At 38.8% G+C, this 27,097-nt stretch overlaps 1 protein-coding gene across 1 annotated transcript in view; it reads right to left on the reverse strand.

Moving 5' to 3' along the window:
* The window catches only part of SNTG2 (syntrophin, gamma 2), a 302,322-nt gene that overhangs the window by 88,455 nt on the left and 186,770 nt on the right, over positions 1-27,097 (reverse strand). The window contains exons 7-8 of the mRNA XM_010566720.1: positions 15,033-15,120; positions 7,446-7,537 (exon numbers count right to left, since the gene is read on the reverse strand). Of these exons, the coding sequence (XP_010565022.1) occupies positions 7,446-7,537; positions 15,033-15,120 (180 nt within the window). The remainder of the gene's footprint in view (positions 1-7,445; positions 7,538-15,032; positions 15,121-27,097) is intronic.

Consider the following 27,097-nt stretch of genomic DNA (forward strand, 5'->3'; position numbering starts at 1 on the left):
TTATTCTGGAGGAAGAAAATTAGAGTTACATAATTTCTTGCAACAGCATGAGAAACCATTCAACTCACAGTTGGATGAGCTCTCTATATAGTTTCCAGTCAGGTCTGTGACTGAAATATATGTATATATTCTATATACATATATTATATATATTTTTATATATATATAGGTAGGATTAGTTTTCAGTGGATCAAATAACTGATCTGACCAATGTGTGGCTGAGAATTTGCTAATACTTATTCCAGGGACAGATAGGAAACAGAGGCTGTAGACTGGTTGGAGAAGAAAACAAGACCGCTCCATTTAGCAGTAAGATTCTTACATTAGCTTACTTTAATCACTGAACAACACAATTAACAAGTGTTCAGCTGGGAGTAGAGACATGAGTGAAACTCTTGTGATGCCCAGCTAAAGCAGCACATTATTGAGATATCTACTGTAAATAGGAGTCAATTAGAGCATTCGACTTGTCTCAGAATTCAGAGGGATTTAATGACGATATCAAAATACCTGTGCATTCCTTTGATGCAGCATCAATTCAGGAGAGGGTCTGTGTGTATTTATTTTTAATGGAATTCTTACATGCAGGTGCACAATTCTGTGACAGCTTTAAGAAGACAGTAATTATCTGGTAAAGTATGCATCACCAAATCATTTAATAGAGAAAGGCTTCCATACAGGAAACAAGCTCTTCCAGACGAAGTAGCAATTTGGACAAGTAATTTGATGTCTTTAAAATTCAATGAAAGCAGCAACTTTTAATTATACAGCTCTATTCTACATTATTTTAATTGACAGACTTTGTTTAATTAAATGGGAGGAAGGTGAAACAGCATGTGAAACAAGGATACTACCACTCCCTTTCCAGCACAGAAAAGAAACACCGTTTTAATTCTAATGCTGCATCACATGCATGCTTTTGAAATTTAATGACTGCTCTTGAAGACATTTAATGCTTTTTAATTAATGGATAGTTTGCAGACACTGAGCACCTATATGTGATGTTTACATGGAGAGTCTGTATGGCAGTACATGTTAGGGACTTACACTGCCCTATTCACTGAAGTAGCTATGCATTTAAATCAATGGGATTACTATTCTACCAGTGAGGAACAAATTAAAAATGTTTCAATTATGTAAGTTTCTCTAGAAGTGATTTACAATGGAAATACTAATGAATATTTCATTATAGCTCTGCTGCTAGGTGCTATTACATTATTTTTTTTTAATGAACCAATAAGGTACAGGCCTGACTAAGATATTTTTAGAGAATACATATGGACTATTTGACAGAATCTTGCACCTTTTTCTTTAATTTGTTTCCCTCAGGCTAGTATGTAATTGGTTCCTGAGTAACCTCAACAACCTTGCATGGAACATCTTTCCAGATATATTCTTCCTTTGGGGGTAGAGGACAGGGGCCAGAGTAGTTTATATTAAGTCTCAGCACAAAAAGCAGGAAGTAATTATGACTCTTCTCAAACTGTAACAGCAGTCAGAAATCAAAACTCAGCATTAAGGGTATGTAAGGAAAAAAATAGAACAAAATATAATGTTGAGATTACTATGGCGTTTCACTATAAATGCCAGTGTACCCAAACTTCAGCTGTTACAGACAGCTTTTGGCAGCCTTTTATATCCCCAAATGGTGTGTGCTGTCCTTGCTTAGAAAAATTACGTCAAGGTTAGGGAAATTCTTTGAACTCCACACAGTCTGCACACCCCTCAGGACAAATCTGAGGCTTGCCTCTTCCTTGTATCAGTAACTAGGAGCTCAGTAAGTGTCCATTTGTTGCAGGAACTTGTGGAATGACACTGGATGCAACTTTGTGGGAAAACTCGTTGCCTCAGTTTTACTACCATTTTTCACTATATGCCATTTACAGCATATACCTGAACTGCTGGAGTTCATCTAAGCTAACATCAAATCTGGAAACAGGTCATCACTATATGCCCCTCTGGTTCCACACTGATCATTACCAGGGCACAGTATTTGGAACAGTAATCGAACACTAACTTGGGGCAACAGTAGATGGAACTTTCCAGTTAAAAAAAAAAAAGAAAAGAAAAAGAAAAAGCTTGCTTTCATTTCTTCTAACACTTCAGCTTCCTCATTTAGTCTTCAATCTCATAATGCTACCACATGTATTTCCCTCTAACCAAGGACTTCTGATACTGCCTGCTAAAACACATGAAAGATGGCTGCACAACCTACAGAGCAATACAACTCTCCCTAAAGCAGATTCCTGGTGATTAGTCAGATGAATTGCTCTCTACAATCCATCAAGTAAGTAAAGGGACTCAAAGTATTTTAATTGCAAGTGTAATTAAAAAAAAAAAGAAATAAAAGGAAATGCATAAAGAAAATGACCCAATATCTATCAGAAATTATTAAAAAAAGTAATAAACTGGGCTTTATCTCCTAAGCCATTTTCTTTTTGCTGCTGCTGCAAACTAAAATGAACAAATTCGTAAGAACTATAAGAAACAAAGCATTCACATGAAAGGGCTGTGCATGGGAAGAATAAGTATAATTAAAAAATGAAACCAGATACCTAACAAATTCAAGTTACTGTTTTCTACTTGGCATATTAGTTCCATTGTGATTCTGCTGCACTTTTTTCTGAAAGATAAATAACGAAGTCATAATCTTTTATCTGACCTTTCTTGGTCTTTTACTTCTTTTCCAGTGGAAACAGACTTGGATTTAGGCCCACTTAAAAAATTGAAGCCACCTTCTTTGAAGGTGTGTGAATATCAGATTAATTTTTAGTGTTTTAGGTGAATACTGTTTAAACTAGTATTAGATGCCATAATGCAGCAAATATTGTTCAGTGTTCATTTATTTAGCAGCTAGTAAGACTTTCTTTCTATTTCCAATGCTGTATTTCCTTTCAGCAACTTTTGTTAAAGGCTCTAAGTTAAAAAAAATACATCCTAAAACTGTATTTGACTTAAACTTTAGCGGGAAATTAAGAAATTAAACAAGTTTTTAATTTCTGTGCAGAAGAAATGACCAACCTGATCAGATGTTAAATACTAAAAGAAATAAGTCTACTGAAAGGATTAGCAGTGACAGTGGGGATCAATACAACTAAAAGATAAGACTTTTAAAGATACCTTTTATTCACTTCATTAATGTCATAGTGAAAGTCCCAATCAACTCTAATCAGAATTAGAAAAACACAGCACTTTTGAACAGCTAAATCTAAATCAAACAATTTCAATACTCAATATCAGAAGCATTTCCTTAACAATTCTATAGTAGTGGAGTAGGAAGGTGTTATTTAGTAGGCTTTTTCCAGCTTCTACTGCTATGATTTCTGAGAGGTGTAATCAGAAACAGAAAACTTGGATTATTTTTCCCTGTAGGTGGAAAGGGGACAGATACTTCATATTTTATTAACTGCAAAAAAGAAGCACACTTATTTGCAGTGTGTTTATCTCATTTCATAAAGGTCCTCAGCACAGCAGCAGGCCAAAATATTTAAGTGTAGCTAGCTGTGTTCATCTATTTTAAGTTTCTCTTCAGCAAATAAATGGAAGACATGGTGATGATTACTTTCATAAGAGTAACCAGTGCTGTATCTCTAAGAGAGCTATTTTTTGTATTTATTACATTAATTACATTTTATGCACGTACATTACCAAATGATACACTGTGAATTGGAAGGCAATTTAAAGTTACATTGCTTTCATATTCAGTGAGAAAATCATGGATTTTCAGATCAAGAGTTGGCAGAGTCTATTGATATTACATGCTAAACCATTCTAATAGAAAAGGTATTGATCTGAAATCCTGAAACTTTTATTCTTTAAACTGAGCTACAGGATGATAAAAATGAAGAATAAAATAAAACTTAAGAATGATCAATAGTGTGTTTATACTGAATTGAAAGACACTACAGGAACATTCAAAATAAAAAAAATATTGAAGCTTTCAGATATAGGGCAGCAATTCAATCTCAATTCAATGGTCTGGTCACACACTCCACTGAAGTATCCATCAGAATAGCTTTTACTCTCAGTAAGAAGGATGTCCACCCACTTTTCTTGGATCCTCTTCCCTTTTTGCCTTTTTGGGATTGAGTCACCATTCTCTCACTCTGGAACCAGGACTACCATAGACAATAAAGATTTAGCATCCTACCGGTCCCACCAAGAGTTAAGCATCTGTATTTTTCCTTTTTAAAAAAATGTACTTGGTTATGAAGTAGGCAATGTCTTTTTTAAAGCAAAACTTTCTAATTTAACAGATGAAATAAAGCCACCAAGGAAAAAAATATTTTAAAGCAATTTAGAAAATTTTAAGTGCCTGTTTAGTTTCATGTAACCAACTAAACTAAACACACAGTATCAAAATTAAATTAGAGTTCTTAAATTACTTGAACACACAGAAAATCATCATTTACTCCGGTCTCACTTCACTTATTAGAACATCACTTTTGGACAATTCAGAAAAGCTGGATTTCCAAACAGATGAAAAGCTACTACATTTTCCCTTTGCATTGTAACTATCATATTATTCAATGGTGTCTTAAACAGGAATTTGTTTTATTTCTGGTCTCTCTTTTTTTTTTTTACCCCCAGTTTCTCCAGAGAGCTGGCCTGGACATCTAGGATATTTGGACATCTATGAGAGTATCTCTACAGTATTGTCTTCATTGTTTTGTAGTTAGAAACCTTCAGGTAAACAACCTGTAATCACTAGCCTAGAGACCACCTCCTCTGAATGTTTTATGTTCCCCTCAGAAACTTCACATCGTGTTTAATAAACCACCTATAAGATACAGATGAATGTATCTGCCACTACCAATCTCTATAGCATTTGTCACTGTACCCAAGCACAAAATAATTAGGTGTGAAGAGAACACTTCAGCTCATTGCTCTGTGTTCCAGAGAACCCTGTTAAAGTGCTATAATGCAAACTGCTCTGATATTATAGGGAGGATGTATATAGATCCTGAAGATGATATCACATCACATATAACAGATGCTTCACAGCAGAGGTGATAAAGATATGTCTAACAGAGGCAAGCTAGCACCAGAACTGAAAATGGTATAATCATATTAGGCAAAAATAGTATAATTGTATCAGGCAGAAGCAGCTTGTTATTAACATGGCTAAACTACTGTCTGTGTGATCCAAGCTAGCTTAAGTGTCTCTATACCATTGTTTTTCAGAACGGACATACTGAATGACAGCTTGGTAAAACTGGCTTAACAGTAATTCCTTACCTTTCATTCCTGTCCTCTCCTTTACACTGTGCGCTTTTTGGAGCAGCATTATGCTCATAAATATATGTACATTGTCTAATATGGCACGAATCTGACTGTGGTTAGGAAGGTACATACAACTGCAACACAAACTTACAAGATGCAATATTCAAAGTGAGTCAGATCTCCCCTACCAAGGTGACCTTAAAAAGGGATTTAAATATCTTTAGCCTTACTGGGCAATACCATTTTAGGAAATGTCAGATCTGCTCTTCCTTTACCATAAAAATGAAAATAACCAATTAAAAAAAGTAGAAGCACTCAGTAGCTGATAGTGGAAAAAAACATTTATAACTACTTTTGAAGATCTGATCACAGTTCAGTTACACTCACTGCTTAGTTTGATAAAAGATAGACCACACACCTCCAGCGGAACCTCTCAAAAGCCAGTCACTCCTGCTCAGAATACTTAGAACCTTGCTTTTGCATTTCACAATAAGAATCTGGCCATTTTTCCTTTTGTTTCCTATGAAAGGAGATCATGGGTTTTTTACTAGGCTAGATACAAGGTAGATTGTTTTGGTTTATTTCTCTTCTAGGTCATAGTGTCTTGCGCGTACATAGCTCCTCATGTGACTTTATGTCAAGCTTCAGAAAAATTGAGTGCTATATAAAAGCAAGCTAGTACCTTAGTATTTCCCTTTTTTTTACTTTCTGTTTTGCCACTTACATTTCAGGCTTATGCACAGCCTTTTGTGTGCTACCTTGGCAACTAACTCTAAATTTCTCTGCTACAAGTCTACAAAACTCCAGCCATTTATTTATGTTTTTATAATGCGTAGAATTCAAAGTGTGCAATTCCCACAGTACAGTCATAACGATTATTGAAAGTTATTATGGCACACTCAGTCTAGCACTTAATAGGCATTAATTTACTAAAACATGCTAATGCAATCACAGGCAATCATCTGACCATAGCCCTCTTCTTACAACGTAAGCTCTTTGCAGAAAGGACTTTATCTGCAGAGCACCTGGTAGACAGGCATTGCAGAATGCTGGACCCTAAGGACAGACTGGGTTTTTTTAGTAAGATGACAATACAAAGTAATTAAAGGTTATAATTATCTGGATAATTAAAAACAAATAAACATGAAACCATCTGTATTTATGCTCAGTTTGGGTCCCAAGCACTAAGGAACAGGTATCAGCACAGAAAAGCATATTTCTATTTATTTATTTATCATATGTATATAATATATTTATATTATCATATATAAGTATTTATCAGATGAAAATGAGCCTTAAGGATTAGTTTAGAGAGACAGTGCTCAAAAAAGTCCAAAGCTTGGGATAAGTACAGTAAGCAGCAGACACTGACTCCTCTGGCTGAGTAGGAAAGAAAAGGAAAAACAGAGGAGAGAAGCCTTCACTTCATACACTGGGCAGTCCGTCTGTAAAATTTAATAACCAACTGAAAGACTACAGCTGCACTTTGTTAGGAGCTAAACAAGTTTTGAACATGAAGGTCCATGTCCTTGTACAGCTAGTATTTATGCCTTCAGTCTTCAATTTTAAAAGAGCAACAGTGTTGCCTACTAAGACATCCTGTCCTCTTTGGCTTTGGTGACTAGTATTTTTCCTGGAGAAAGGAATCACTTTTTTTTTTCCACAATGCTGTAATTAGTTCAATCATAGCTGTTCACGACAGAAAAAAGAACTGAATATCCTCTGGATTAAAGAAACAGTCCTTTTTTTTTCCCTAAGTCTGCTTTCCCATTTTATTTCTTTCTCTTTTTCTCCCTTTCTTTCCTATCATGAAAGTTTGCTTAAATAATTTAACCTTACATTATTTTCTGATTTCCTTGTGCATTTCAACATCTCTGGCTGGACTAAATTCAATAGTACAATACTACAATTCAACAAAGTATGACAAAAGTTCACATGAATTCATGCCTAAACAATGGTTAAATCTTACTGTGCTCACTCCTACAAGCTTCTCAGTTGCCTCAGAGTAAGAACCTAGCAGCCCAGGGCCCCATGTTGATTACTTTGTAAGTACAGAATTTTACAGTATATGCACTTAAAAATCAGTCAAACAAACAAACAAACAAGCAAACAACAACAACAAAATTAGGGTAGTCTTACAGTCCTACACTAGCATTTTGAAGCTTGGAATGGAAAGAGAATTTATATAGCTTACACCATGTTTTTATTATTCATTTGCTTACAGTGTTAGTTGAGTTTCCATTTAAGTGTAAGCCACTGTCAAAGAGAGGTGATGAAGCCCCACTGCTGTGATCACTGGATGGTCCAGGGGAACCTGGAAAACAGACCATGAAAAATAATAGCTTATGTTAAAAAAAAATAAATATATATATATCAGGAAATATCTATTCCAGCTGTAAAACACAGGAAGCATTTTGAACATAAATCACCAAACCAAGCCAGAAGTACTACTTGCATTTTAGGATGACAGCCAATAAAATGTCCATATGCTATACTTTATGTCTAGAAAGAAACAAGGTAGCTAGATGTCATTTTGTAGAGGCTGTGCTCATGGGAACTACTTGTATGCTTCACTGTTTGCAGGATTAAGCCTTTTTTCACTGAGAAGAAGATATTCAAAACCAAGTAAGAAATTTAGTTACACAAGTCCCATTAATTTAATAAGTAACTTTCCTATTAAGTCTTGAAAGTCTCACTTTAGTATAACCATGGACGGCATTTATAAACAAAGCTAATAAGAAACTCTCAGGCAAGTACTAACTGTACAGATAAATATGCTTTATTAATGGATATATTTTTTTCTTAAAATGCCAATTACTTTCAAAAATTATGTCCTTTCTCAAACTGAGAAATTAAAAGCAGTCATCTTGAAATGTTGATACTATGTTAATATGTTAAGATTACACAGTTACATTCTTCAAGATGTAGTGTGGTCTCTTTCTTCAGCAGTTATGCATCATGATTCTGCTTTAGTAGTTAAAGTGACTCCATGAAAGCTTATTACTTTTGTAACATACAATAATGGAAACAGCACAAAGTCACATCATAGTGTAACTTATGCTTAAATGTAAAATGTTAATAGAAAGCACCAATAATATACAATTACTGTCAGGCAGCACTTGGTCTTATCAATAAACCACATAAAATCAATTTCACAGCATTATGTTCATCACCACTGAAAACTCATTTTTTTTCCATCTGAAGAAGTCACCTGAAATTGCCTGTAAATACTTTCACATTAATAGTTCTGTCAAGTTTAACATCACAAAAGTAAAAAAGTCATTCTTAGTTATATAATTTTATATGTATTTATTCCACATATCTTGAAGATTTAGCAAAACGGAACTTAATTCAACAAAAGCTCATTTTCTCCATAACAAATCTCTGCCAGTTCAGTGCTGAGGTCTCAGAATTTTACCCTGAATTCTGAAGTTTCAGCATGTTTTCATTTGGAGTCCTTTCTGAACAGCACTAGATGATGTCAGCAGAAGGAACCATTATGCTTTGCTTGTATGGGTCTAACCCAAGTGCCGACTTTAGTAGCTCGCTACAACATTTTGTAGCTACTATAAACATACAGTAGACCACAAAAATCTATGTTCATACTCACAGATGACCACAGTGACTTGCTGGAACAGAAGAAAATTTCTAATTTTTTAAAATAAAAATACTGGAATAAAAAAGTTGGCATTAAATTCTCCACTGAAGAGTCTGCCTGTTGGTGAATCCCACTGCCTCTGGCAGTAGACAACTATGACAGGTCCATGAGTCAATCAGACTCCTGAAGTGGAATTATGCCACCTCTTCAGCAGTTTGAGCATATCAAAAGACATGAATTTAGGTATTTTCAAATATCTAAATCCAGATTTTACCATAATACAAAATACTGCATTAGAATAATTTTTTTTTTTTAAGTAGAGAAAACTGACATCCATTGCATGGGAAAGCCAAGAATAAAAGTTTAAGGAACAAATTTCCCTCCTCGCACAGTGTTCCTGTGGATTTGCTTTTCAGTGTAGCAGCTTGCTTTGTTTTTTTGAGTCACAACAAACTACACAGCCTCTCTCAGACTATGCTACTTCCACCACTTGACTGCAAGCAAGTTCACAAGCCTTTTAGTCTGCTCCCTGCCTGTTCTGCCTCACTCACTCATGGACTACTCCGTCATGGGCTTGTTCATCATTTTAGAAGCTCCTACTGTATATGCTCAACTGCTTTCATGGAAGGTGCAGTGGTCTCATTACACACACACACACATGATATACATGATACCAAATATACTAACACACAGTAAGTCTTGTACTATCTGCTACTGTGGCCCTTGCCCAAGCAGATGAGGCTCCAAGTGTTTATGTAAAATAAAACATCTGCTACAGGTAACGCCCAGCTCCATGACCACAATACAGTATCCTGATGGGTACTGATGCCAGAAAAAAAGGTATTTGGTATGTTGTGAGATTTCCAGCAATCATAATTGCCTAGCTGTCCTCTTATCCCACCCAAATTATAGTTAGACAGCTAGCCTATGAGAGACGCAAACCTACACTATGACAGGCTTCACCTGTTTCATTTGCTTATTCTCAGCTGTGGCATTTTTGTTCTTTGGAGAAGGCTGGGTCAGGAAGGATCCTGTGGGAGAGAAGATCTTTGCCTTATCTTTACCTGAGCAATAGCTGAGTATGCTCAGAGGAAAAAAAACAAACTTATGCTGTAAGGTGAGATGGGGTCAGAGAGAGAGAGAGAGAGCAAGGATATAGGAGTCTGCAGTTCACAAAAGAGACTGAGGGGCAGCAGGAAAAAGACAGGCAGAACTCAGAGGTGAGGGAAAGAAACTTTGTAAGGATCACAGGGGATTTTGCAGAGCTAGCAGTAACTCAGGAAAGCACCAAGCTAGCTGACACTAAACCTAAAGCAAGAACTCGTTTGCAGTGGTATAGGTAGAAGTTGTTTATAAATCCTTTTATATTCTTTTTGACAGAATCACTGAGATTTTTCAATTTAAAAAGTTAGGTATTCTACTACTTATTTTAATAAAGCCTGGATTTTATTTTTAACTTTAAAAGCCTTAAGCTTTCTATATCTATAAAGGTCTCTATTAAAGTTCTGGTCATCAACTCAGAGTCCCATCAACAGGTGGTTGTTTATTTCAGTCAGTGAATTACACTAAATAACTAAATAACAAACAAAACCCCCAAAACACAGTACAGTAGATCAATGTACAGCAACTAGTCAGCAAGACTTTATCCTTCACAACAATTTGTCTGATGATCAACACTGCTGAATGATACTGGAGACCTCTTGTATATAAATAAAATCTCATTTATCTAACTTGCTAATTATGTCATAGATAACCTCCAACAGACAAAAGGCCCATTCCAGAACAATGACAAAATTAAAATCAAAGAAAACACTCCTGGCGATTTAATTACACTGCAAGCTTTGCAATTTCAGAATATTCTGATAATTTGGTGTAACTATCAAAAAGAAAAATTCTGAAGAGAGTCTGTTTTACCGCAAAATGTCTTGAAGAGTCTTCCCAGCAGCAGTGAATCTTATCTAAAAGGCTCCTACAAGCCCTGCTCAGCTCTGGGATGGGTAATGGACTTAGCTCCAGAGAATCCCAAGAGCTGATGCCATAATTATTCTGTAACAGGCTAACAAATAACCCTCATAGCCCTTCCTGACTCAGCTCCAAAAAACGAAATTCCTTCCTTTGGTTTCCAGAAACACAAATCTATCCTCTCTTTAGCTGACAGTGACCTTAGAGCAAACCACAGGCCATGAGATGAGGAATCATCCTAGCCATGGACCCAGACCACCCAGTGAAGCAGACAGTTAATGATCCTACTGTCCCGTGCTAACTTCTGATCCAGGCCCAATAGTTTTTTGAGAAAGAAGTGTTTGCCCCATGCAAAATTATGCCAAGCATTCTGCAATATTTTATAAAATTGCTGATCAAATTCATGTGGCCAAGAATATTTTCTGGCATAATTTAATTTACTATTATGGACAGTCTCATAATAGCCCAGTAAGGGCCAAGAGTCCCACGCAGCTGTGAAAGAGACAATGATCAATACTGGCATACCACCCTGGGTTAGGGCCTCCTCCAAACACAGAAACAAGCAGTCCTTGTCTCATCCTTAAGTGCCAGTTAATCAGTATCCATGTCTAAATCCATGCCAAATCCTGTATTTGTTGTTCACAATAATGAGTGAAGCAACCAGAAAAATGTGGTGAGAACTGCAGGCAGGTATTTCCCTGTTGTGACATCTTGTGCTTTTGCTAGCTGTGGCATGAGATAGTGTAGGGAAGGAAGAGGTGTGAGAAGGAAGCAGGGAAGGCAGATGCTACTCTGGATGATGTAGTTATAGAAATAGTAGTAATACTGCTTAATAGGAAGAGAGTATGATTGCATTTGAAGTGAACTCACCACAGTACTAAAACTGCCAGCATAGCAGCTGATCTGACTGAATGCTTCAAGGTAGGGCACCATGTGCCTGAGTCTTCTGGGATGCTAGGAAAGGCCAAGATACTTCAGCTTTATGCATGTATGCACTTAAATCTTGCCTGCAGTGTGAGGTGGGAATTACTTTATTGCATAGTAGAATTGCTCCTTAGCTTCTTATATGTGTCACTGATGCTTCACGACTGAAATTCCCTTTTGTGCACGGGCTTGTGAAAAGGTCTTCTTGAAACGGGGTGCTTTGTCCCCCCACGGCTATTCTCCTTAACTTCAGTGTATGGCCCTAAACCAGGCCTATTTTCCATAATTTTTGACACCTTATTTGCTTATTTCCTCACCACAAGAATGAGCATTTATGTCAAGTGACTTACCAAAGATCATCTGACTCACCGAGCTTGGTTTCAGCCTGTATTGGATGGCTGCACAGAGCACCCTGGAGAGGAGCAGGTGAGCTCTGTGCTGAGGTCCAGGTTCAGTTCAGAAGGGTCATTTCTTAAGTTCCTCACCTGTTTGATTAGCAAGTCCTTTTGCTGAGGATGCAGTATAGCACTGAAGGCGTGGGATCATGCATGGGACTGGGCAGGATAGCATAATGCTTGCCAAAGATTTCCTCATGCTCTGCATAAAGGAGGCAAATCTAATGAGCTGCCCAAAATGAGCTGTTTGTACCCAAGATGTCTCTTTCATTTAAGAAGCATTGCTTCTCTGCTGTGCTTGTTGATAGCCTGTGATAGTTTGTTTAAAATGGCACTGTCTTCCCTATTTCCAAACAGGTTTTCTTTGAACAACAGTAATCAGGGGCGGACTCCAAATGGTGCTAGCTGGCCACAGGCCATGAAACAGGCCCTCTGAAAGAGAATGGAGGTCTTTGTAAGGTGCAAGTTCCTGGTTCAGGTATTCATGGAGGCTATTTACCTACAGAAGTTTTGCACGTACCTCTGGTCACATGGAGATAGAAGATGATCTGGTCTCCCTGCTAACCACTGCTTTCTCTTTCCAGAAACAGTACTTCATGGAAGCAGTGCCATGATCTCAGCCTCCCAGACAGGAATGGCTGCAGTGCCTCCTGGTGAGAAAGGCAACGCAGGAGGCAGCTAAATTCGTCTTAGCTCCCGTGATGTACCAAGAGGGCACCGATATTCCTGGACCTGTGTGAACTACTTGTGAAGGTGGCAGCTGTCTCACACAGAGTGTGTACTGGGTGTAAGTGGCAAGGTTTTGGGGGGCAGGGTGGCTCCAGGGGTGGGAGATGGTCAGGGGCTGCTCCGTGCTGGACACAGCTGGTTCCAGCCAGCTCCAGCCACCCCACTGCAAGGGCATGGCTGAGCCCCGCAGCCCAGCTGGTAGCACCTCTGGGCAACTATTTAAGAAAGGGCAAAATGCAGAACAGCAGAGAGAGGAGTGAGGAAAAAAGTGTGAGAAAAAATCCTGTGAAACTCAAGGTCAGTGAAGGAGAGGACGGAGGTGCTCCAGGTGTCGGAACAGAGATTCCCCCGCAGTCCATGGAGAGACCATGATGAAGCAGGTATCTCCCTGCAGCCCATAGAGGACCATGTCGGAGCAGATGCCCACACCACAGCCCAGGTAGGACCCCATGCTGGAGCAGGTGGATGTGCCCTGAAGGAACCTGCAGCCTGTGGGGGACACATGCTGGAGCAGATTTTTCCTGAAGAACTTCAGCCCATGTTGAAGACTCATGCTAGAGCAGTTTGTAAAGGACTGCAGCCAGTGGGAAGGACCCATGCTGGAGCAGGGTAAAAGTGTGAGAAGGAAGGAGTGGCAGAGAGGAACACTGTGTACTGACCCCAACCCTTCACCCCCCATTCCCCTGCACCTCTTACAGGAGAAGTAGAGGGGTCAGGAATGAAGTTGAGCCTGGGAAAAGGGGTTGGGGGAAGGTGTTTAAATTCATTTGTCTTTGTTTCTCACTCATGGAATCTATTTTAATAGGCAATACATTTAATTAAGTTTCCCCAAGTTGAGTCTATTTTGCCCATAACAGTAATTAATAAGGGATCTCCCTGTCTCTATCTTGACCCCAGAGCTTTTTCATTCTATCTTCTCCCCATGTTCTGTTTGAGGAGGGGGAGTGAGCGAGCGGCTGGGTAAGAGTTTGGCTCTTAGCTGAGGTTAACCAACCATAAGCGATAGGGTCCAAGTGATGTGAATCAACAAGATGAGTTAAAATTGCTAGTAGGACTGTCATAACCACAAATGACTATGGCCAATAATACAGAAACTACCAGTAAGACCCTGCTAGCGTGCCAAAATCATGTTTAAGCTAGGACACGGTTATCCAAGGCATTACAGAAACTAGTTTATAGTTGTCTGATGACCTAGTAGGAAAAGTAGGAAGACAAAACCTGAAGTTTCATTACAAGGAACACTGACCAGACAAAGATCTCCAAATGTAAACACAAGATTTCTTCAAATCTAGATTCCATTTTCAAATGGAAATGAGACACAGTAAGAACTGACATAAAGGTTTTAGCATGAAATGTATAGTTCAGCTTAGTGGAGGCCTGTCAAGTTTGCTTTTAATAGGTATAAGAATCTAGATGAAATGACAGACACTCTTCTAATGACAAGAGCTAGACCTGAGACCTGCGATTCTGTTGAAATCGAGAAAAAACAAGTACATAGTTGAGCCCAACTTATATAAATCCCCAGAACAAGACACATTTTAAATCTGTTTTACTTAATTTGGAAAGAGAATCATATGTAAGATAAACTGGTGCAAAATTATTTGGTCTGATTAAGTTAGCTGATATATTATGTGCACTTTTCTACTTGCAACATTGATTACAAGTATCTTGAATATTTGTATTTGCTAACCAGAAGAACAAAAACTTCCTTCATCTGCATTGCTCATAAACAATTTACTATTGCCACTGTTAAACTACTCAGCTGTCACATTGTAATTCTGCTCTCTGACAAAAATTATCAAAATATCAAAGTAATTTATGAAATATGCACAATTAATGTTATCTGTTTGTTTGGTAAGTGTCCTGAAAATACCTTTCAGTGTGAATGTATGATTTAAATGTTTGCAAACACTATTTTATTGTATTCAGGCAAAGCTTCTGTAGAAAAACTTTCAGATATCACCCATGATTGTACTGCATTTTAATGAGTTTTTCAGTTTTATTTTGAATAAACTATACAGAAGCAGTCATGTAGTATGCATTAGATTCTTACATGTTAAGTAATAAAGTACACACACAATTTTCTACTTCTTCGTGTAAAACACTCAAAGATTGAATTCGTATTTCTCTCACTGTCATCTTATTATGAGAATACTGCAAAGAGGAAAACAGATTACTCCTATCCGTTAATTTCCTCTTACCTAATGGGAGCTTTAAAAATGATGGAGCTTCCCTGAGGTACTGAACAGTGATGGTAACTTCATCGCCAGCATTTCGCAGTAGGTGTACCTGTCAGTGTGACAAATAACAGCTACTTTAAACCAAAGAACCACCAGTCATGGAAAGCACATTACTTACAATGAAATCAACATCTCTGTTGACCTATAATAAACTCAGTATGAACATTTCTGACTGGGAATGAAGAATATCTTGAGGGTCAAGTCACACCAACAATGGATAAGAGTAGGCAAGACCAGTGGAACAACCTGAATAAATAATTTGGTGGGCAAGCTGATTTTATATACCACCTGAACACAACTTCTATAAACAAACTGATTTTATAAAACTGGCATAGGGTAGTAGGGAAATATGTGTTTATGTAGAGATAATTTATTAATTGTGTGTGTATACACATAAACAGACACATAAAGATCTATTAATACATCATACATATCTAGATCTTAAGTATTTGGTTTGATTAATTTAGGTAATACATTAAGCACATTTCTCTCTTTCAAATATAGTCTTGATTTTTGTGACTGTCTTCATTATCTGTAAGTATTTGCTAACCAGAAGGGAACACATACACACACATGTGTATAGACACATGTATTACAACATCAGAATTTACTTATAGGCATAGCACACTACTGCGTAAGGAGCTTTTTTAAATACAGGACTTCAAATAACATCTTTGATGGAACTCGATTCCTATTACAGGGCAGAGGTATTGCCCACTTTCATACCCATGACAGTCAGGAAACAGGTATTGCATTTGGTTTCTATGTATGTGGCCTGCATGCAGGGTCTGCAGCCCTGATCCTGTTTCTCAGAAATGGATGCTAATGCCAGTGGCCTCTAATCTGAGCAAAACCAAAGCATGCATGTATCAAGCAGAAGAGTAACTAACCGCAGCAAACTAACTCCTATATATGTATTTACTGCTCTAATGCAGTACTTGGAGGAAGCTAGTGCTTGTGTTGCTTCAGACCACTCTTCAGCACAATGCCACATTGGCCAACAACATGACATGCAGGATTACCTCAAACATTATAACTCTTCCTCTTGTGCACCTGAAATAATGCTTCCACCAGAGACTGATGTATTCACCTACATGAGAACATCAAGCTTATGTGTGATGGATATGAAAACCCAGGACAGGTGAAGAAATCAAGTAAGCAGTCACACAAGCTAAGAATTTTAAGCTATAAAAATATTCTGGAAAAGAGTGAGCAAGAAAACTGACCATAAAACCCCCAACACTAACACTGAAGATAACATTGTCTGGACAGGGATTTTTCTCTAAATTGGAGAGACATGGATTTGATGGATGGACCACTTGGTGGATAAGGAATTGGCTGCATGGTTGCACTCAAAGAGTTGCGGTCAACAGCTTGATGTCCAAGTGGAGAGCAGTGACGAGTGGCGCTCCTTAGGGGTTGGTATTGGGACTGGCGCTGTTTAACATCTTTGTCGTTGACAAGGACAACGGGACTGAGTGCACCCTCAGCAAGTTTGCCGACAACGCCAAGCTGTGTGGTGTGGTCAACACGCTGGAGGGAAGGGATGCCGTCCAGAGGGACCTTGACAGGCTTGAGAGGTGGGCCTATGCAAACTTCATGAAGTTCAACAAGGCCAAATGCAAGGTCCTGCACATGGGTCAGGGCAATCCCAAGCACAAATACAGGCTGAGTGATGAGTGAATTGAGAGCAGCTCTGAGAAGAAAGACTTGGGAGTACTGGTGGATGAAAAACTGAATAAGAGTCAGCAATGTGCACTCGCAGCCCTGTATCCTAGGCTGCATCAAAAGAAGCGTGCCTAGCAGGTCGAGGGAGGTGATTCTCCCCCTCTACTCCGCTCTCGTGAGACCCCACCTGCAGTACTGCATTCAGCTCTGGGGTGGCCAACATAAGAAAGACATGGACCTGTTGGAGCGAGTCCAGAGGAGGGACACAAAGATGATCAGAGGGCTGGAGAACCTCTCCTATGAAGACAGGCTGAGAGAGTTGGGGTTGTTCAGCCTGCAGAAGAGAAGGCTCCAGGGAGACCTTACAGCAGCCTTCCAGTACCTAAAAGGGGCCTACAGGAAAGATGAGGAGGGACTTTTTACTAGGGCATGTAGTAATAGGACAAGGGGTAATGTCTTTAAACTGAAAGAGGGTAGATTTAGATTAGATGTAAGATCTTCACTGTGAGGGTGGTGAGGCACTGGAACAGGTTTCCCAGAGAGGCTGTGGCTGCCCCATCCCTGGCAGTGTTCAAGGCCAGGTTGGATGGGGCTTTGAGCAACCTGGTCTAGTGGAAGGTGTCCCTGCCCATGGCACTGGGGTTGGAACTGGATCATCTTTAGGGTCCCTTCCAACCCAAACCATTCTATGGTCTGATTTGCGTGATTAAGTGAGCAGGCATATGAATCACCCATATAAAATACTGCTGCTGAAAGCTTACTGTTTGCTGTACCGGTAAAATCCATATATTTGATAAAGACTTACAGTGTCTTCCTCCACCCTCCTCACCCATCTTTCAGTCTGTCAAACAATGACTTCCATTGCTAACAAGCTGCAGTAGCACTAATGACCACAGATCAGTCCCTGGGAGTGAATATTAATGTTTTGCACTCATTAAGTTAGGAAATTCAGCTCTGCAGGGGAGAAGCAAGAGCTCAATAAGGTCAGGGAATGCACATAACAGGCAGTCCTATCAGATTAGAGCTTGAGGAATGAAGGTCCAGAAGTAAAGGGGTAGGGGATGCATAAGAGAAAAGGATATTTAAAAAAAAAAAAAAAAAAAAAAAAAAAAGGGCAAGTTACCCAGAAAGGTCCTGCATTTCCTTTCAAGTTCTTCCTTCCTGATGGGCAGAATCCTCCCTCCCCCAGGGCCCCATTTCTCTGCTCTTCTTGTTCTCTACTCAAGCATTTTTACTTTTTTTCACAGGCTCAATCCACATTTAAATGATTTACTACCAAAAATACAAGAGCTAATGCTACCTACTCACACCCAGTACTCTGATATGAGGTGTTCTACCCAAGTCAAAGATTTTGTGGACAATTGACTACAGAAGAACCCGAGATCTCACTGTGGAAAAACACATTGTGGAAAAAACCATTATGATCGTTGATTTCTGACTAAAGTCTCTGTGCTGGTTTTGGGCGGGATAGAGTTAATTTTCTTCATAGTAGCTGATACGGGGCTATGTGTTGGATTTCTGCTGAAAACAGTGTTGATAACACAGGGATGTTTCTGTTATTGCTGAGCAGTGCTTGCACAGAGCCAAGGCCTTTTCCGCTTCTCACCCCACCCCACCAGTGAGGAGGCTGGGGGGGCACAAGGACTTGGGAGGGGACACAGCTGGGACAGCTGACCCCGACTGACCCAAGGGGTATTCCAGACCGTAGGACATCATGCTCAGCATATAAAGTTGGGGGAAGAAGAAGGAAGGGGGCGACATTCAGAGTGATGGCATTTGTCTTCCCAAGTAACAGTTACGCGTGATGGAGCCCTGCATTCCTGGAGATGGCTGAACACCTGCCTGCCCACGGGAAGCGGTGAATGAATTCCTGGTTTTGCTTTGCTTGCATGCGCAGCTTTTGCTTTACCTATTAAACGGGCTTTATCTCAACCCATGAGTTTTTTCACATTTACTCTTCCTATTCTCTCCTCCATCCCACCAGCTGGGGAGTGAGCGAGTGGCTGTGTGGGGCTGTCGCTGGCTGGGGTTATACCACGACACACTCTCAGGATGATCAGAGTAGGAATAACCAGGAACTGAAGCACAGTGAAATTAGAATGCTTCTTTAAAGTCCTACAAGAGTGTGTCAGGACTGCAAAGCAAACCAGTGCATCTTGAGTTCTACTGTATAAGAACAACTATGTCTCCTGAAATCCTCTGCCCCTTATTTCCTGCAATATTTTAGACCTTATTTATTACTTACTAAGGACTGAAGATGATTGGTACCTCTACTGCTCCTACCCCACTGTTACAAAGATAGTTCTTCCCTTTATCTGCAGACTATTATACACATCAAACTATATATATATAAAACAGTCTATTTGATATATATAAAGGCTTATTTTATATATATTAAAATAGACCAATGTATATATGCTAAACTTTTAGTCAAGATTCAGCTATCACATTATTCTTAAATACTTCTGAAATTCTGCAGTAACTGGATGCTTTGTTTTAAATTTAGCATCTGATTTAAAGATTCTGGATTTCTACATTATCTTTAATCATAACTTCTAGATTAACTTTAAGTGAGGTAAAGCTCAATAGTTTAAAATCAATTAAGCTAAAAAAAACTAGAATAGAATATTAAAATAGAATGTTTGTTTTGTGGATTTAGATCAGCTACTTTGCACGAAATGCTCAGAAACTCATGAAAACTATGTCAACTCACATAAGCCTTTACTCAAAAGTAATCCTTTAATATTAGGCTATTTATATAGATGTATCATCACATAATATTTGGATGCACCAGCAAGATTCAAAATGAATATTCCTGAATATAGTTCTGTTCTGGAATACATCCATGATGAGTTGAATGGGAGCTAAAAAAACCTTATGTCTTATAGATCTTCACTATCATTCTGCCATATATAGCTGAGCTACATATACATACACACACACACACATACACAGGTTATGCTTGCTTTGTTCAAAAGCTGAAACAGACTCATAACAGTCATATTAGACCATATGTGAAAACATAGTTCAGACATACATACAAAAATTTGTATGTATTTCAGATGTGTATAATTCCATATAAACTGATGCAGAGATGAAAAATGCCTATGAAAAAAATTGAAGAAACGGTCAGTATATCCTTGTATATGTTTAAATTAGACTGCAGTCACTTTTCAGTCTCTGGTTACTGAATTTGTCTTCCCAGACTTCATTAATAACCACATTAGACCTTGAAATGTTGTTCTCCTCCTAGCCCAGTCACACCGCCTAATGACTTTGCACTATTTATGCTAAACTACATTGCAACAGAGCCTTCGCAACTACATCAGATGCTTTTAAATGTGACCAAAATGGTTATAAAAGACAGCAAATCATGTTTTTTGCCACACTGTACTGATAGAACCACTGAATTTTGGAATCATTGACCAACAAAGCTGAATTGGAAGTATTTTCTATGAGCGTATGTGTAAAGTTAACAAATAATGAACTACTTCATTCTCTTTAAAAAAAAGTAATTAATTATGAAATTACATGTAAGCACTTGAAACAGCAGACGCACTTCACTTCATAATCTTGCACATAATCAGGCAGTCATTATTATTATGATTTAAAAAAATTGTAAGCTTTTAAATTCCTGATTCTTATGTGAAAGTTGATTTGGTCCTCAAAGTGGAAAAACATTTGGCTTGATCCTTGAAAAAAAATCCAAGCTCAGGCCAAGTATGTACAGCTGAAAAAAATTCAACAAGTAAATATCCCACAGGCAGCCATGCTGACATCTGCAGCATATAGGGGGGTAACGAATGCCTCGATTTGAAACGAGGAGGGTAACGTGCGTTACGTGTACGTGTACCGGGTGCGGGTGCCCAGGCGCTGGCAGCGGGACCTGCCGGACGGCCTCTGTGAGGAGGGGCCGGGGCTGCCCCAAGCTGGACACAGCCGGTTCCAGCTGGTTCCAGCCGGCTCCAGCCCACCCACCCCAGGGCACCGCGCGGCAGGGAAGGTAGAGGAGGTGGGCATGAAGGAGTGAAGTTGAGCCTGGGGAAAGGGGTGGGGGGAAGCTGTTGGTTCATTTTTTTTGTCTCTGTTTCTCACTACCCAAATCTATTTTAACTGGCAATAAAATTAATTAATTTTCCACAAGTTGAGTCTGTTTTGCCCGTGATGATAATTGGTAAGCAATCTCCTTGTCTATCTTGACCCACAAGCTTTTTAATCCTATTTTTCCCCCTTCTCCTGTTGAGGAGGGGGAGTGAGAGAGCAGCTGGGAGGGCATTTGGCTGCTGGCCAGGGCTGACCCACCACTGGGGGTTCAAAACAGTTTCACAAAGAAAAAAATAAATTATAAAGGAAGAAGTGCAGCAGTGCTATCCACATAGTCTAGGTTCAGTGAAACCAGCCTGCGTGCAACAATGCCAGAAAGGTGATACAGTAGGAAGAGAAAAGGACACCCAATGTATTCTCTTCCAAAGAAAAAATGTCAGCAAGTCAGTATCAGGGTAGTAGGAAGTCAGAGTTGGCAAGAAATACAAGATCCTGTCACCAAATGCTGTTGTATCTTAGTGATACCATTTTACTTGTCATTGTGTGGTAAATATATTAGAAACACTGACTTTAGCTTATCAGTATTTTTTTCAGACTGTAGCAACGTCCGTATTTTGTAAAATCCAATAGATAATTATGAAATCAACACATTTATAATAGTCACACTACTGAAATCACACTACTGAAGTCACACTGAAATATGTAATGGGAAGAAACATAAACCAAATAAAATTAACACTAATAACTAATTTTTTTATTCACAATTGGCTTTTTTAGAAAAGCCACAAATGTGAACCATTTCAATTCTTTGACTTTGGAATAACAAGAATTTCAACCTCCTATTAGATATAAACATTTTGAAGAAAACTTTCAAACACAGCATAAGAGCTGTGTTTCCTCTTAATTAAGCAAAGAATGTTTGCACACAAACATTTATATTTGTCAAGAGATGAGAGGAGACAGCATGACAGACATACTGCCTAACATATTTCTGGAACATCTTAGTCAAATATTATGAAGATAAATTAAATCAAAAAACTGTATGAAACAAAACAAAACAGTAGATTAGAAACTGTGATAAAGCATGATATTTGATTTTTATTTCAAATAATATTTTGAAAAGGAAAGGACTCTAATATTAATGCTTTGGTTTAAAATTACCAAGCAGTAATACCTTAAAAGATACTTATACTGTATCATACTATCCTGGAGATACTTTGTTTTCTTAGGTACTGTCTGAAGAGGTGATAGTATTGAACCACACACATACTAAGGAAAAAAAAAATCAACTTCAGTGCTCACAAGAAGGTATTAACACTATGGAAGGTCACTAAATAATGCACTGCTCTGTGGTGCTGAAGGTTTTGCACAAGTCCAGTAAGTCCAAAAAGACAAATCCAGTAGCTTTGGAGGAACATTCACTGATGCACTGTTGCCTTACTGCAGTATTAATATCAAAGGAGAATTGCAGAAGTGAGTCAGGTTTTGGGTTTGTTTTTTTATTTAATAGTTGATTGAATACATTTACTGCAGCTAACTGTGTGTGTGCATGTCCTTACTTGTGTTCATACGTATGAAGGAGAAAAGGGCATCAAGGGAAATGCTTGTTTTTCATGCTGGCTCTTATTTGTGGATTTTGCACATCTCTAAGTGTACACATCAAGACAGGGTTTATGCTTCCCTTTTTCACATGCATTTCTCAAGAAGAGAACAGAGAGAATGTTAAAAATATAAATAGGAGCTGCTAGATCTCACTTAGCGAACTACAGTCCAAAGTCTGCAGAGAAAAATATGACTCATATTTTAGGAAAACCAAATTACCTTTGTTGCCTCATTTTTTTACCCATTTTAAGGATTTAGGGAAATCCTATATACCTATACGTGGGCAAGTCAATGGCATAATTCTTAGCTGATGTGCATTCTTTTTAAATTCTGGTGCCTTGTGTTTACCATGGCTTGCTCTAAACCTTCAAACATACCTGATCATTAATATTCACACTGCTCAGAGATTTAGACAGGGGTTTGGCTGTTGGAATCAGGTTCTGTCTTATTATAGATCAGAACTGTAACAGCAATTAAAATTGAAAAGGACCATGTTTTTGATGAATGAATTCACCCATATGGCCCTTTAGCTCAGATCTATTCCAAGAGCAGAAGTCACATCATTTAACTTCGCCATTTAAAATATTCAACTCTAAAGAAGTTGTTAATATTTTTTTCTAGGAATCAGTAAAGATCTTAGGATAAAAAAGAATCATCACCCACAGGTGTCTATCTCTAAGTAAGGAGAGTCTGGATGATAACATTACACTTTAAACATCTGAAGCTAGATGAAATGAGTCATATCTCACGTCTATAGATGAAAATTTAACATTAAATGCCTAACTCAGACTAAAAGTCTGAAGCAGAAATTCTGAAGTAAAAGGAAGTAAATCTCCTGATGAATGTCTGATCTTGAAGTACATGCATTTCACAAATAAAACACTTGAAATTCACATGAAGTGCAAGTCTTGGGCTTGCCAAGTACCTGGGTGGAAGACTACGTACAAGCCGGTAATGTAGCTGACAAACAACTAAGAAGTTGTACTAAAACACATGAAGAGAATTAGATCATAACATATAATAGTAAAAACCCCAATGAAATCTAGAGAACTAAAGTTTTAAAAAATTCTTAACACTCTCAGAATGAAAAAGGAACAATAGTACTTAATACTTAAAATGCCTTCTTGACTAAAGCATGTTTGGAAGTATTTTTGGAAACTTGGCAGTTTCAGCTCAACTCATATGAGCAAAACTGAAAAAGCTGATATCGTGCTTTTACATCTGTGAGTAGGCAAAGAAGATGCGTGACAAAGAGAGACCTCACAGTACAAATGGTTTTTAAAATGAGAGTGGAAGCAAAGTGGCTTTAAAAAAAAGTTTGTAAAATTAAAATTGGATTGCAAATAGTATTGGAAAAGCATGAAGCAGAATTAAGTTAGTTCAAGAAATAATTATTTCTTGACACTTGCCTCTTTTCCATTGGGCAATTATGAACCAGTTTCCAATAAATACTTCTGATTCTTATCTTCCTTAGCATTGCAGTATTCAATGAGCAATACTCTCTTCCTTAATATTTAATTGGCTACTCCAAAACAAGCATTTGTGTCTGAACAATTTATACAAATATAGTACAAATAAGACAGTCAATGCAGTTTATGGAAATTCTCACGTTATGTTATTTCTGCCTACAAACAGAGTAAAAGACCATTTTAACCACAAAGCTTCAGTATTAATTTAAACAAATAAGACTGCTCCTGTATGACAGAATTACCAGGAATTATAGACAAAAAAGGAAATTATTTAAATGTTTTTTCATTATTTTATACATTATTTTTTCTACTTAATTACACACTTTAGTCTATGTTTCACTTCAAAACAATGCTTACAGAAATATCTGGGATATGAAAGATGCTGATACATATTGTGCATTGGAAAATACATTTTGAGCCAAATCAGCTGTTCCCTGAAGCAATGGAAGTATAAATAAATTTGCTTAAGGCTAACTATTACCTGAAGCATGAAGACCAATCCCTGAGAAACTAACTTTGCCATTCTTCAAAAAATTCCAAGAATATCAGTGCATTACAGGGGCTTCTCTCTTGAAATTCAGGTCAGTCTCAACTGTTATCCATGTGCTATAACTGAAAACAGTTGAAAGCCACAGAACTCATAGTTTTAGAATAAGCAGTATGTTTTATTGCTCATTGTATTAGCTTTGTGTGGCAAGGTTTTGGTAGTGGGAGGGTTACAGGGGTGGCTTCTGTGAGAAGCTGCTGGAAGCTTCCCCCATGTCTGACAGAGCCCATACCAGCTGGCTCTGAGATGGACCCCCCGCTGGTCAAGGCCGAACCAATCAGCGATAGTGGTAGGGCCTCTGTGATAACATTTTTAAGAAGGGAAAAAGTTGCAGAGGGCACAGAATTGGCAGCTGGAGAGAGGAGTGAGAACATGTAAGAGAAACATCCCTGCAGACCCCCAAGTCAGTGCAGAAGGAGGGGGAGGAGATGCTCCAGGCGCCGGAGCAGAGATTCCCCTGCAGCCCGTGGGGAAGACCGTGGTGAGGCAGGCTGTCCCCCTGCAGCCCAGGGAGGTCCACGGGGGAGCAGATCTCCACCTGCAGCCCGGGGAGGACCCCACGCCGGAGCAGGGGGATGCCCAAAGGAGGCTGTGACCCCGTGGGAAGCCTGAGCTGGAGCAGGCTCCTGGCAGGACCTGCGGATCTGTGGAGAGAGGAGCCCACAGAGCAGGTTTTCTGGCAGGACTTGTGACCCTGTGGGGGACCCATGCTGGAGCAGTCTGTGCCTGAAGGACTGCAGCCCATGGAAGGGACCCATGCTGGAGCAGCTCGTGGAGGACTGTCTCCCGTGGGTGGGACCCCACGCTGTAGCAGGGGAAGAGTGTGATGAGTCCTGTCCCTGAGGATGATGAAGTGGCAGAAATAACGTGTGATGAACTGACCATAAACCCCATTCCGCATCCCCCTGTGCCACTGTGGGGGGTAGGTAGAGAATCCGGGAGTGAAGTTGTGCCTGGGAGGAAGGGAGGGGTGGAGGGAAGGTGTTCTGAGATTTGGTTTTATTTCTCATTACCCTACTCTGGTTGATTGGTAATAAATTGAGTTAATTCTCCCCAAGTTGAGTCTGTTTTGCCCGTGACAGTAATTTGTGAGTGATCTCTCCTGTCGTTATCTTGATCCACAAGCTCTTTGTTTTATTTTCTCTCCCCTGTCCAGCTGAGGAGGGGGAGTGATAGAACGGCTTTGGTGGGCACCTGGCATTCAGCCAGGGTCAACCTGCCACACTCATCTTGTTACACGTTACTTGTAAAAAGAAAGATTTGTCTCAGGTTTCAAAAAATCACAACAGACAGAAATGGCCAAATTACCAGAAAACAAACATACAATTATTAGATTGAAACTTTATTAAATCATTACTGATATATCTGGTATGTCAGCAACATACTATAGTATCAAAGCGCCACTTCAAGTTCAAATATACGTACACATATCTGACTGAGCATGACTGGAAATGCGTATGTTTAAGTGGAATCAGAATCTGTAGAAATGCAAACATTTCTAGCCCAAATGCAGGCCTTTTCAAGCAACCAAATTGGGGCAGTCTACCCCTGCAGGTTCATGTTCTTCAAATATATTTGAAAATCTTTCTAGATGATAGTTAAGTGGTTGTGTTTATACAAACTCCAATTGGCACAGATTGAGCTAGAAAGAGTAAATGCAGGTTTTCATGTAGCTGTTACTGTTCCAATTTTCTTTGTTGGTTTTTGCTTGTATTCCTAACATACCTGCAGAGTTCTCAGAAAAAGATTTTTATCTGACTAGAAGTGTCTCTGAGGAGAGACGTAACAGTCAGAAAACTTCTGCCACTGTCTACTGGCAATGATATGAAAGGATGATGAAGGTAATTTCAGTTGAATAATGGAAAATATTTAATGAAGGCTGTCCTGTGCTACCAAGTGCAAAAGCTAAACCAGAAGCTTTTGAAGTTATCAAACCTAGCAGGTCATATACTGCATTCTCTGATTTAGAAATTATTGACAATTTGGGCACTGCTGCCTTTTCTTACAACAAACTTTTCCATAATGATCCTTTTGCACTAAGTGTTCCTAGGCCAACAGAGATTTCACAGACATCCAGAGTTAATACAGGACTAAACGTAAGAAGCATTGAGAACTCCTTTTGGTGTCTACACATTCACTGCTGAAGTACAAGACAGAATTCCTAGACCTATGGACTGATCAGCTCTACAGACTGCCCTTCATTTTGGATCAAGCAGAGAATTTATTTGTAATCATCCATATGTTCACTGTTTCAGGCTTAAAGAACTGGGGCATCTAGAAAATAAAAAACATCCCTCTCTTCACTGAAATCCTTACAGCATGTAGAAGAACATAACAGGATAATAGCAATACCTATGGACAAAATTCAGCACTGTTTCATAGTAATAGTACCCCTGTATGTCAGTCTTTAATGCTTTTGTTTCCACAGCTCCCCAGGCATGAAAGTGCTACTATCACCATAAAACAGCAGATCATCTGCAGTATTCAGTACGCACCAGAAAGAAATTTGTGTTAGGCAAAGTCCCATACCTGAACCTTCTGCAGACTATCTCAGGACCTCAGCCTATGATTCCTTGCAATTCTGCTACTGTACAGGCCAATATTTATTCAGCACAGGTCACCATAAAGTATATTCCTTTATTCAAGACTGAAGATTTCCTGTACTGGAAAAAATCATTCTAATTGATGAGGGGAAC

Source organism: Haliaeetus leucocephalus, unplaced genomic scaffold, assembly GCF_000737465.1.
Source record: "Haliaeetus leucocephalus isolate CR32 unplaced genomic scaffold, Haliaeetus_leucocephalus-4.0 Scaffold217, whole genome shotgun sequence".
Taxonomy (NCBI): Eukaryota; Metazoa; Chordata; class Aves; order Accipitriformes; family Accipitridae; genus Haliaeetus; species Haliaeetus leucocephalus.